Raw genomic sequence first — 13,285 nt, 5'->3', positions numbered from 1 at the left:
CTGCTTTTTGATAGGGAAATTGTAGAGTTGACATATTTTTAAACCATTTACACTGTTGTATTTATATAATGAGTTTTTAAAGCATAGAAGCTTTCTCCAGAGGCTGTCTACCTGTTTGCTTTTGTCTTTCCCAAGATTTCCTTGATGCTATTAGATTATTAATTGCTACCAAGAGAAACCTCATATGAAAGTAAGAATGGGGTTAATTTTTTCTGAATAAAGACAATTTTTCTCTGAGTGAATTATAGGTACCAGCCTCATTCAGAGCTAAATTGCTCCCTCTTGTGCCCATAGTCAAGATGTTTAGATTCTTTGAAACGTGGAATTAATGCTTCAGTATTTATGTTGTGAGGTAGGAGATTTGAAGATCAATTGGTTATTTGGTTGGTTTGTCTTTCTTTTTAAAGCTAGTAGTGTTTTATTTTTTCTTGCATATATTTATAATGCTGTAATTTAAATTTAGGAGAGAAAAACTTTTGATGTAGGTATTAGGTACTTAAATTTAAATCTGAAGTGTTTATTTGCTGTATCAGGATACTCTCTTTGCCTTATCATTAATCCTAGGATGATTAAAAAAAATTTTAAATACAAAGCACAAATTAAAAAAAAAACTTAGCAGCAACTGGTAGTTTAAAACTTTGTTTGTTTACATATTACAGTATGGTATTTTCATTTAAAAAGAAATAAAAATTCTTTTTGCTTGCCCTTCTCCCCTTTCTCCTAAATTCTTCACCAGAGATAATCATGGTTAACAGTTTAGAGTGAGTTTTCCCAAACTTTTTCTTGTGCGTTTACAAATGTGTACACACACAGAACACTGCTATAACTCTAAACGAAGCCTCAGGGATTTACTGTTTTGTAACTGTTGACTTACACTGAAGGAAGCCTAAGGGAAATTCAGGAAGCTTTCGGCAGTAAGGCGTAGGACTTGTCTGCATTGATCGAAGTCACTGGCTCTATAATCAAACCCTGGTTCACAGCGCTGTCTTCACCTCAGTTATTGCCGAGTTCTCTGTCTCCTGGTCATTTGTCATCTTTTAGATTCTTAGGCAGTTACTACTCAGTACATTGCCAGATTCTGTTCTAGGCATGCCCCACACCTCCCCCTCCCCTTCCCAAGCCTTCCTGCCTTACCCTCTAGACTTCTTCCTCTGTGATCAGGAAACTCCTCTATGTCATCTACCGCTTCTTAGAATGGTTACCTCCTTGCCTTATCTGAAACTGGGAAGTTCCCTGAGGATACCACCTTCTCCATAGCCTTCTTTAGTGGTATAACAACTTTTTTCCCTTTATACCTCAAATACTTCAGTGCTAGGAAGTGGGTGGATGTTGTCCTTGCTCTTTGTGGCCTCATCCAGACCTTCTTTCCCCAGAAAATTCTTTGTTCTTTGACGTTCATTTCTCTAATCTTTCCTAGTTGTGTTATTGCCCTCTCACTCATTGATGGTGGTTGTTCTTAGTTATAGATTTAACACCGCCCTGCCCCCCCCACCGTTTTGGGGCACTCTTAGTGATTTCTATATCTATGTGAATGAGTCCAAAATCTTAGCCTCTCAGCTCCTTGACCTCTCTTTCTGCAGTAAACATTTTCTTCACTCCCCTTCAGCCATGTACTTCCTGATCATAGACTGGACCCTGGTCCTTGGCATTACCAGAAACAACACCACTTTTCAAATCTTGATGTTAAACATTCTCTTCTACTCTTTGCCTACCTCCGCCTATTCTGTTCTTAAAGTTTACTACTACAGTTTTCTGACCTATAAAGTCTTATCCATTGATTCCACAATATCCTCTATTTATCCTGTCAGCTGCCTCCTAGGCTTGGGCCTAGATTTTTTTGCCCGGCATTCGGTTGCTCCTTAGCACATACTCTTGGCTCTTTAGTTCCCTCCTTCTCTTTAGTTAAAGCTGATCCCTTCTTCTCTATGCTAGAAGATGGAGTATGGAGTAGGTATTCCTTTTTACTTCCTGTTGCTCCATCCAGACCATTGCTTGCTTCCCCTTTTTTTTTTTTTTTTTATTAATGTTATGATGGATTACAAGCTTGTGAAATTTCAGTTGTACATTTTTGTTAGTCATGTTGTGGGTACACCACTTCCCCCTCCGTACCCTCCCCCCACCCCCCCTTTTCCCTGGTAACCACCGATCAGATCTCCTTCTCAATATACTAATTTCCACCTATGAGTGGAGTCATATAGAGTTCGTCTTTCTCTGACTGACTTATTTCGCTTAACATAATGCCCTCGAGGTCCATCCACATTGTTGTGAATGGGCCAATTTCGTCTTTTTTTATGGCTGAGTAGTATTCCATTGTGTATATATACCACATCTTCTTTATCCAATCATCAGTTTCTGGGCATGTAGGCTGGTTCCACGTCTTGGCTATTGTAAATAATGCTGCGATGAACATAGGGGTGCAACGGACTCTTGAGATATCTGATATCAGGTTCTTAGGATAGATACCCAGTAATGGGATGGCTGGGTCATAGGGTATTTCTATTTTTAACTTTTTGAGAAATCTCCATACTGTTTTCCATAGTGGCTGTACCAGTTTGCATTCCCACCAACAGTGTATGAGGGTTCCTCTTTCTCCACAACCTCTCCAACATTTGTTGTTCTTGGTTTTGGATGTTTTTGCCAATCTAACGGGGGTAAGGTGATATCTTAGTGTAGTTTTGATTTGCATTTCCCTGATGATTAGCGATGATGAACATCTTTTCATGTGTCTATTGGCCATATTCATATCTTCTTTTGAGAAATGTCTGTTCATGTCCTCTGCCCATTTTTTGATCGGGTTGTTTGTTTTTTTGTTGTTAAGCAGTGTGAGTTCTTTGTATATTATGGAGATTAACCCTTTGTCGGATAAGTGGCTTGTAAATATTTTTTCCCAATTAGTGAGCTGTTTTTTTGTTTCAATTCTGTTTTCCCTTGCCTTGAAGAAGCTCTTTAGTCTGATGAAGTCCCATTTGTTTATTCTTTCTATTGTTTCCCTCAACTGAGGAGTTACAGTGTCCGAAAAAATTCTTTTGAAACTGATGTCAAAGAGTGTACTGCCTATATTCTCTTCCAAAAGACTTATTGTCTCAGGCCTAATCTTTAGGTCTTTGATCCATTTTGAGTTTATTTTGGTGTGTGGTGAAAAAGAATGGTCGATTTTCAATCTTTTGCATGTGGCTGTCCAGTTTTCCCAGCACCATTTGTTGAAGAGACTTTCTTTTCTCCATTGTAGGCCCTCTGCTCCTTTGTCGAAGATTAGCTGTCCATAGATGTGTGGTTTTATCTCTGGGCTTTCAATTCTGTTCCATTGATCTGTGGACCTGTTTTTGTACCAGTACCATGCTGTTTTGATCACTGTAGCTTTGTAGTATGTTTTGAAATTGGGGATTGTGATTCCGCCGGCTTTGTTTTTCTTGCTCAGGATTGCTTTAGCAATTCGTGGTCTTTTGTTCCCCCATATGAATTTTAGGATTGTTTGTTCAATTTCTGTGAAGAATGTTCTTGGTATTCTGATTGGGATAGCATTGAATCTGTATATTGCTTTAGGCAGTATGGACATTTTAACTATGTTTATTCTTCCAATCCATGTGCAAGGAATGTTTTTCCATCTCTTTATGTCATCGCCTATTTCTTTCAAGAAAGTCTTGTAGTTTTCATTGTATAGATCCTTCACTTCCTTGGTTAAGTTTATCCCAAGGTATTTTATTCTTTTCGTTGCGATTGTGAATGGGATAGAGTTCTTGAGTTCTTTTTCTGTTAGTTTATTGTTAGTGTATAGAAATGCTACTGATTTATGCACGTTAATTTTATACCCTGCTACTTTGCTGTAGTTGTTGATTATTTCTAATAGTTTTTCTGTGGATTCTTTGGGGTTTTCTATGTATAGGATCATGTCGTCTGCAAACAACGAGAGTTTTACTTCTTCATTACCTATTTGGATTCCTTTTATTTCTTTTTCCTGCCGAATTGCTCTGGGCAGCACCTCCAGTACTATGTTGAATAGGAGTGGTGAAAGTGGGCACCCTTGTCTTGTTCCTGTCCTCAGAGGGATGGCTTTCAGCTTTTGTCCATTGAGTATGATGTTGGCTGCTTCCCCTTTGCTGTAGAAAATCTCCCAGCTGAGTTCCAATGTAAATTCATGATCATAAACCTTGGCAGTTTTACTAGGTTTATTTAGTGAATATGTAACCATTGTGTTGTGGTTTGTAGGGTGTAATCAGAAAACAACTTTAGTCTTTTTTTCCTCTTTGCCTGTTCAAAACTCTTCTCTGGAACTGATTCTTTCCCTGGCCTTGTACAGGTTCAGAGTTCCTAGTAATTTCAAGTTTTAAAAACAATCTCATTTCAATAATTAAAATGTCAAGTCCTATTTAATACTCTAAACTTCATTTATATGTAAGGTTCTCCCCTTCCTCAGTTGGGTCTACCTCAGGCTTTGGAAGCTTTCAGTGGAACAGGAGGTTAAGATGGACATCGCAAGTTGTTTCCAGCTTTTTCCTGTTGTGAACAGTTTTCCTTGTGGAGGCAGAATAGTTTAGAAGTTCAGCATTGATGCTGGAAGTTTGCATCCCAGTTCTGCCTTCTTAGCTGTGTAACCTTGGACAAATTACTCAACCCTTCTATACCTCAGTTTCCTTATCTATAAAATGAGGATAATAGTAGTGTCTGCTTGATAGTCTGCTGTGAGGATTAAATGTAGATTAATGCATAGAACTCTTAGAATAGTGCTCAAAAAAATCCATCTTAAATAGATCTTTGTGCATATACACAAATATTTCTTTTGGGTGATTAAGTTTTTAAATATTGATTTCTTCTTGCATTTAATTTGCAAATACTAGTAAATAAATTGCTCTTTGGTGTAATGTAACTCTTTGTATTTATCTTTTGCTTTTTCATATGCTTTTACTGTCACATAATATAAATCTTTATACTTAATGCCACTGGTATGATCTAATGCTACTGTTCACCATATTTTACACATAGGGACCCTTCTTGCTTTTTTTTGTATCTATGTGGAACTGATTAAGTATAGTCTGTGAAGGCTTAAGATTTTTGGCTCCTGGTAATATGTAAATAAAAATATGTATTTTAAGATATGTATGGCTTAATAATGATGATAACAATTGACAGTAACAGTAATACAAATAATATCCACTCTCATATGGTACTTATTGGTTCAAAGCTTCATATTTTAAGGTGCTCTCAGATACATATCACTAATAATCCTGTCTCTTATAACCCTTTTCAATTAAGATAGCAATTTCACGTATTTTGTATCACTAATTTCTCACAGCAACTCTGAAATAGGTGGGGTAAACAGTCTTATTCCAGTATAATAGATGACACTGAGGTTAAGTGATTTGCTAAATATTGCATAGCTAGTAAGCAGTGGAGCTAGACTGGAGCCTAACTTTGTACTGTCCTCGAAGTCTCTATATGAGAACCATAAGGAGTGAGTTATGCTTCCTGGACATCAGTGGTTCTCAGTCAGAGGTTATTTTGCCCCCACAGGAAAATTTGACACTGTTTGGAGACATTTTTGGTCATCATAACTGGGGAGGAGGAATGTTACTAGCATCTAGTGGATAGAGCCCAAGGAGGCTGTTGAACATCCTACAGTCCTATAGGACAGTCCCCCACAACAACGAATTAGCTGGCCCAATATGTCCAGAGTGCTTAGTTGCGAAACTCTGCTGTACAGTGATTATTCATGGCATAGGACAAAGATTGTGAAATTTTGTTTGGTGAGATTTTATTGAGAAGCAACAGATTTCCTCCAAACTTCAGTTTCTTCACATCTTCATCTTTTCTTAGTAGATTCAGGCTATAAGGTTCAATAATACCCTACAAGCAAAATTTATACTCTGAATGGAGAGAAGTTGAATAATGTGATGAGATTGCAAATAGGAACAAATCTGCTGCTTACCAGCAAAACGTTTCAAAGGAGAACTCCTGTTCAAAGGCCTTAAGATTACTATTCTTTTCCTTACCAGGTTGTTTCCCAGGGGGTGTGCATTGGCTTTCAGTTGGGAAACAAGACAAATCTGGACTTCTGATGAAACTGCAGAATCTTTGCACACGATTGGATCAAGATGAGAGTTTCTCCCAGAGGCTTCCACTTAATATTGAAGAGGCTAAAGACCGTCTCCGCATTCTGATGCTGCGCAAACACCCAAGGTACAGATGGTCAGGTTTAGTTGGTGTATGAAGTCTCAATGAGACTTAACTACTGACATCTTGAGAACATCATACCCTTTTCTTGCCGTTTGGTAGAGGATCTAAGAAAGAACCATTGCTTTCCTGCTGTTCTCTTTCTCATGTTAAAAAAAAAAAAAAGTGGCTGCCTAAAAATGGCTACTTCTCTCTTCTTTGCATCCTACCTACCACATCATCTCTTATGTGCCACTGTAGGCTCTCAAGAAATTTTTCTTAAGTAGATGAGTTGTTGAGCGGTCTTTGCTAGAAAATCTAAGCTTCTTACATTGAATGCATTTTTTCTAATGGATTAACATTGAACAAGAGACAGAATAAGTGTAGGCAACTGGTAAAAGACTGAGTCAGGAAGGATTATTTACTTAGTGGGACCCTTCCATTGTGTTGTCTTCATTTTTGGGTACATGTAATTCTTCTACTTCCTTGTACTTCAAGGGTTCGTTTATTTCAATAGTTCATTCATTCATTCAATAAATACTATTAGGGGCCGGCCTGGTGGCGCAGCAGTTAAGTGCACATGTTCTGCTTCAGTGGCCCGGGGTTTGCCAGTTTGGATCCTGGGTGCGGACATGGCACTGCTTGGCAAGCCACGCTGTGGTAGGCGTCCCACCTATAAAGTAGAGGAAGATGGGCACGGATGTTAGCTCAGGGCCAGTCTTCCTCAGCAAAAAGAGGAGGATTGGCAGCAGATGTTAGCTCAGGGGTAATCTTCCTCAAAAAAAAAAAAAACCATTATAATTATTTGCCAGGCACTATCTGCTGTTTCACAGTTTTCATTAGCTTGAAGCGAGACAACAGCTTAATTGCTGCTTATGTTGAGTATAACCTGGGATTCAATCTGTTGATTTGATTTCTGTGATCTAGCAGCCATTCTTTCATTTGTTCATTTAGTTAACACTGAGTGTTGTGCCAGGTTCTGGGTCAAATGCTCCAAGTACAAAGGTGAATAAAGTATTCCTTAGGAGTATAACAGTAAATTGGATGAGAATTAGGTAATGGCTCTGACCTTTTTCTTTTAATGCCTCAATGTACCTACTGATGCAGTGCAGTACACTTGCATATGTAACAGTAATAATAGTAATAATAATAATCAATGCTGATATGGCAGTGATTCTCAAATTGGTAAGGTGATTAATACCAGAATATTGGATGAAGCCTCCTGAGTGATTATGGTGCATACTCGCTACAGAGGCCCAGCTCCTTTCTCTCTGGCTTCCTTCTCTTCCATGTCCCTCTGTTATATTCTCCTCCCCTTGACAGTCACTGGTATCCATCTTCCTGGAGGAAATAGGATTGAGACCACTAACCATTCCCTCTTTTCTTGCTCAGTAACTTCTCCCTAGTCCTACTTCCTTTCTTTGCAAAAATAAAAGTGATTTCTGTTTAGGAAAATATTGTTACCACTCTCAGATGTATCAGACCATGGCTTATAAAGCCGGTCATTTTGTTTTTCTCTCACTATCATTTTGGTTTATGCTTTTGCAATTTCCCAACCTGTGTATGTACTCAGTGTCTTTTTTTTTCCTTTTTCTCCCCAAAGCCCCCCAGTACGTAGTTGTATATTCTTCATTGTGGGTCCTTCTAGTTGTGGCATGTGGGACGCTGCCTCAGCATGGTTTGATGAGCAGTGCCATGTCCGTGCCCAGGATTCTAACCAACGAAACACTGGGCTGCCTGCAGCGGAGCATGTGAACTTAACCACTCGGCCACGGTGCCAGCCCGTCTTTTTTTTTAAAGATTGGCCCTGAGCTAACATCTGTTGCCAGTCTTCCCTTTTTTTTTTCTTCTCCCTAAAGCCCCCCAGTACATAGTTGTATATTCTCGTTGCAAGTCCCTCTAGTTTTGCTATGTGAGATGCTGCCTCAGCGTGGCTTGATGAGTGGTGCTAGGTCTGCGCCCAGGATCTGGACTGGCGGAACCCTGGGCTGTTGCAGTGGAGCACATGAACTTAACCACTCGGCCACAGGACTGGCCCCCTAGTGTCTTTTTTTATAGTGTACAGAAGTAGTGTGTCATTCAGATAAAAACACTAGTGTATAATTATGCTATCAGATTTTAGTTTCATTTTTTCTCCATTTGTTCTGGTTAGTTTAAAAAAAGTTTTTGGAGAGGAATTGGGAATTGGCACAGAGGTTCTTTATCATTATGAATAAACAAACTGATTTGTTGGTTGGAAAAAAACCCCATTGTGTACCACATTAAAAGTAGTATTCTTGCTAGTGTATTCTATTAGCTTGGAACGTATAAAATAGCTAGTTTTGTAGGTAAAAAAAAATGGTCAAATATTGTTATTGTTCTATGATTCATTCTGATACTAACCAAAGCTCAGTTCTCTTTTGGTTTTGGTCCTTAAAGACTGAACTGGAAAAATCCCATTACTTGGTCAGTTTTTTTTAGGCGTTAGGTAAACTGATTTCTACTACTTATGTGGTATACACAGTCCTCTTTTTATAGGGTCCTTAACTTTGTATGCATTGACTTGGGGTGGGAGGAGGAGAAAGTCTCTAATTTTTTTTCCCCTTGTTTCAATCAGTATATTGTGAAAGAGATATAGCAAAGAAAAGAGGAAGAACCATGAAGTAGACATCTATTCTTTTTTTTTTATTTTGTAAATTTAAATGGCATTCTCTTTTTTTAAAAGATGCTTAAAATGAATGTCACTAGTGACTCAGTACAGTTTTTTTTTATTAGGTCTCTGTTGATCTTGGATGATGTTTGGGATCCTTGGGTATTAAAAGCTTTTGACAATCAGTGTCATATTCTTCTTACAACCAGAGACAGGAGTGTTACAGATTCAGTAATGGGTAAGGATTATTAATTTGCTTTTTAGTACCTTTATGTTTTAATTCAATTACATTTAAATATATGACATAGCAAATTACTTATTATGTCTTGTGATTTTGCAGGTCCTAAATACGTAATCCCTGTGGAGAGTGGCTTAGGAAAAGAAAAAGGACTTGAAATTTTATCCCTTTTTGTTAATATGAAGAAAGCAGATTTGCCAGAACAAGCTCACAGTATTATAAAAGAGTGTAAAGGTATAGTTAGTTATTTTCTGTATTAGGGGGTTATAGAGATATTATTTTACCCCTTTGTAAATTAAGCTAATGAATATGACAGTTTAGCACTTGAACGTCCAGAAACTTTACTAGAACGTTCAGTATTTTAGGTTCTTCTCTGATACCCTAAATGGATAATGATATTTTGGTATTCATTCATTTGTTAAAATAATATTTAATAAACACTTACTGTATGTTAACGGGAGGGGTGAGATGAAGACGTAACCTCTGCTTGCAAAGAATAAAAAACATAGTGAGAGTCAGAATTTAAAAATTTTTTTGGTTGGGATTTTATAAAAATAGTGTTCCAATTTGATAAGTAAAAACTGATGTCTTTTTAATTTGCATTTTTTTATTAGTGAAGTTAAACTTTTGTGTTTATTAAATATTTACATTTTGAGAAATTATCCTTGATTCACTTGTCTTTTGTGATATAAATATTTTTAATTAATTTTTAGGCCCTCTATTAAAGCTATTAGCTCTTTGTCATATTTTTGCAAATATTTTTCCCCAGTTTTTTGTCTACCTTTAATTTTATTTGTAGTATTTTTTTGACATACAGAAATTTAAAATTTTATATAGTCAAATCTGTCAGCTCTTAGGATTATTTCTTCTGTCATTAATGCTTGGAAATATGTTCTTGTTTTTCTTTCTGCCATCAAATGTATACTTGATTTTGAGTTAATTGACTTTTAAAAAATATTTTAAAACTTAGGAAAAATACTTGATTTGTGTTCAATATAAAGGTGATGCATGTCCATTTTGAAACATTTAAAAAATGTGTGAAACTATAAAGAAAAAATAGAGACTATCCATAATCTGATAATTATTAATACTATGAGAATATTTTTTCTAGTCTTTTAGGACATATAAAACTTTGAAAAAATATTCAGATTATACTGGTATACATAATTTTGAGTCTTGTCCTTTTAACAGATCTTGAGCATTTCCCTGTGTCATTAAATATCTTTTGAAAAAAATCTACCAGTGGTGTAATACTGTGATATACTTTAATTTATTCAGTCATACCTCTTAAGATTTTTCACTATTTTAAATAATCCTGTGATAAATATCCTTAAATGAAATATTTCTTATTTCTAATAACTTCCTTAGTATAAATACCTAAAGTTAATCCAAGAGTTATAAATATTTTAAGGCTTTGGATAACATGCAGCAGAAATTGTTCAAGAATAAATTGATTCTTAACTTAGTGGTAGTTTTGAAATGAGACCGTATTAACATGGTGACTTTGTTTTTTTTAGGTTCTCCTCTTGTAGTGTCTTTAATTGGTGCACTTTTACGTGATTTTCCCAACCGCTGGGAGTACTACCTCAGGCAACTTCAGAATAAGCAATTTAAGAGGATAAGGAAATGTTCATCTTATGATTATGAAGCTCTGGATGAAGCCATGTCTATAAGTGTTGAAATGCTCAGAGAAGACATCAAAGATTATTACACAGATCTTTCCATCCTTCAAAAGGATGTTAAGGTGCCTACAAAGGTAATACCTCATCATTGGGTATTTATGGCATTTAACCTTTGATGTAGTACTGAGGATATTGTTACAGAGGATATTGGAAGGATGAGACCTGTGTGACTGAGATGGTGGGGTGGGGGATGTACAAGTCCCACTGCTCTTAATCTCCATCAAGGGCTCAGTGTTGAACTCAGACAAGTTACCTTTTTCTTAGTGATTCTAGTGAAGCTGGAGAAGCATTTGACTTCTTTCTCTCTCTTTTCTATCTTGAGGAAGAGTTGAGCTGCTTCTAATGAAATGGAAATATTCTTTTTTTTTTTTGAGATTAGCCCTGAGCTAACATCTGCTACCAATCCTCCTCTTTTTGCTGAGGAAGGCTGGCCCTGAGCTAACATCCATGCCCATCTTCCTCTACTTTATATGTGGGACGCCTGCCACAGCATGGCTTGACACGCGGTGCATAGGTCCACACCCAAGATCTGAACCGGTGAACCCTGGGCCGCCAAAGCAGAACGTGCAAAGTTAACTGCTGCACCACCAGGCTGACCTGGGAAATATTCTTATTCAAGGCTTTATGATATGGTTTTCTTTGTGTTAACACCTTGTCTGCAATCCTGGTTATTGTACTTTGGTGGCATTAAATGCTTAAAATGATTCCTAGGTATTATGTATTCTCTGGGACATGGAAACTGAAGAAGTTGAAGACATACTGCAGGAGTTTGTTAATAAGTCTCTCTTATTCTGTGATCGAAATGGAAAATCATTTCGTTATTATTTACATGATCTTCAAGTAGATTTCCTTACAGAGAAGAATCGCAACCAGCTTCAGGTATTTGCACCTCTGTATATATCTTTTATAACTTTATATTTTGAAATAATTTTAGATTTACAGAAAAGTTGCAAAATAGTACAGAGAGTTTCTATGCATATATCCTTCACCCAGCTTCCACCAATGTTAACATCTTACATAATTACAGTTATCAAAGACATAAAATTAACATTGATACACTATGTTAACTAATCCACAGACTTTTTTTGAAATTCTCCAGCTTTCCCATTAATGTCTTTTCTGTGGTCCAGATCCAATTCAGGATCCCATATTGCATGTAATTGTCGGGTTTCCGTAGTTTCCTCAAATCTATGAAAATTGTCCAGCTTTCTTTATCTTTCATGGTCACTTTTGAAGAGCCAGTTATTTTGTACAATGTCCCTTAGTTTGGGTTTCTCCTGACTAGATCGAGGTTATATATTTTTGGCAAGAATACCACAGAAGTGATGTTATGTCTTCCTCAGTGCATCATATCAGGGTATTGATGTGTCTTATTATCACTAACATCCATCACTTGGTTAAAGTGGTATCTGATGTTTCTCTTCTATAAAGTTACTGTTTTTTCCTTTTGTAATAAGTATCTTGTGGGGAGATTCTCTGTACATTCTTAAATAGCTTTGGAAGCTGGAGTTACTGTGTGCTTTGGTTATGAAATAATTTCTGTCCTCTGAAATGCTTCATTTGGGTTTTAGGATCTGCACAGGAAGATAATCACTCAGTTCCAGAGACACCACAGGCTACATACTCTTTCACCAGATCAGGAGGACTGCATGTATTGGTACAATTTTCTGGCCTATCACATGGCCAGTGCCAATATGCACAAAGTAAGATGGCGCGTTTAAAAAGTATTTTCTTTTAGCTCACTTTTATTTTGTCCTGTGTTTAGAATTTTTTTATTAGTAAAAATAGAATTATAGTCTATGTAAATATTTTTGTTTTTGTTACTGTTTTTACCTGAAGTGATTTAAAAAGATACCTTAGTAACTGCAGTAGATGAACCACCAAAAATTCGCTTTCTTCTTACCAGAAACTTTCCTTTATGGGCAGTATGGATTTGTTTTTAAGTTTTGAGAGGAAATGGAGTGTGGGAAAGTACATTCTTCATTCAGCAAATATTTATTGAGTGCCTGTTATGTACTGGTATTTTTCTTCATTATGGGGTTATACCGCAGGCTCTCTTTGAGCTTACATTCTTGGTGGGGGTCTGACAGTGGACAAATAAATTTGTACTATGTCAGGAGGTGGTGAGTGCTCAGGAGAAGAAAAAAGCATGGAAGGAGGAAGAAAGTGATGATATAGGGATAGAATCATAATAATTAGCTGATTGATTTGATGTGCGTTATAAGAGAAAGAGAAAAGTCAAAGATTACTCCAAGCTTGTGCAACAGAAAGATTTGAGTTGCCAAGAACTGAGATGGGGAAGTGTTTGGGTAGAACAAGTATTTTTCGGGGCAAAGGGAAGCTTAATTCATTTTGAATGTGTTGAGTCTGATATCCATGTTAAGACATCCGACTGGAAATACTGAGTACTTAGATATATGAATTTGGATTTCTGGGGAAAATTATGGACTAAAGATAAAATTTGACAATCATCAGCACATAGATGATAATTGAAGTGGTGACTACCTTTCTACTCAAAATGTTAATATTTTGGAAAACAATATGTACTTGGAGTAATTTTTCTATACTTAGGTACATTATCCTTTGGTT

At 36.7% G+C, this 13,285-nt stretch overlaps 1 protein-coding gene across 5 annotated transcripts in view; it reads left to right on the top strand.

The window, feature by feature from the left end:
* APAF1 (apoptotic peptidase activating factor 1) overlaps nucleotides 1–13,285 on the top strand; it is a 78,783-nt gene that overhangs the window by 14,110 nt on the left and 51,388 nt on the right. For all 5 annotated transcript variants that reach the window (XR_006886129.1, XR_006886130.1, XM_046646217.1 and 2 more), the window contains exons 5-10: nucleotides 5,991–6,174; nucleotides 8,902–9,014; nucleotides 9,117–9,248; nucleotides 10,532–10,770; nucleotides 11,408–11,575; nucleotides 12,268–12,399. Coding sequence is in view for 3 of the 5 variants with exons in the window: in XM_046646217.1 (XP_046502173.1) it covers nucleotides 5,991–6,174; nucleotides 8,902–9,014; nucleotides 9,117–9,248; nucleotides 10,532–10,770; nucleotides 11,408–11,575; nucleotides 12,268–12,399 (968 nt within the window). In the remaining 2 variants the exon portion in view is untranslated. The remainder of the gene's footprint in view (nucleotides 1–5,990; nucleotides 6,175–8,901; nucleotides 9,015–9,116; nucleotides 9,249–10,531; nucleotides 10,771–11,407; nucleotides 11,576–12,267; nucleotides 12,400–13,285) is intronic.

Source organism: Equus quagga, chromosome 19 (assembly GCF_021613505.1).
Source record: "Equus quagga isolate Etosha38 chromosome 19, UCLA_HA_Equagga_1.0, whole genome shotgun sequence".
Taxonomy (NCBI): Eukaryota; Metazoa; Chordata; class Mammalia; order Perissodactyla; family Equidae; genus Equus; species Equus quagga.
Note: the sequence above shows the minus strand (reverse complement) of the source record. Positions and strands in the feature narration are given on the sequence as shown.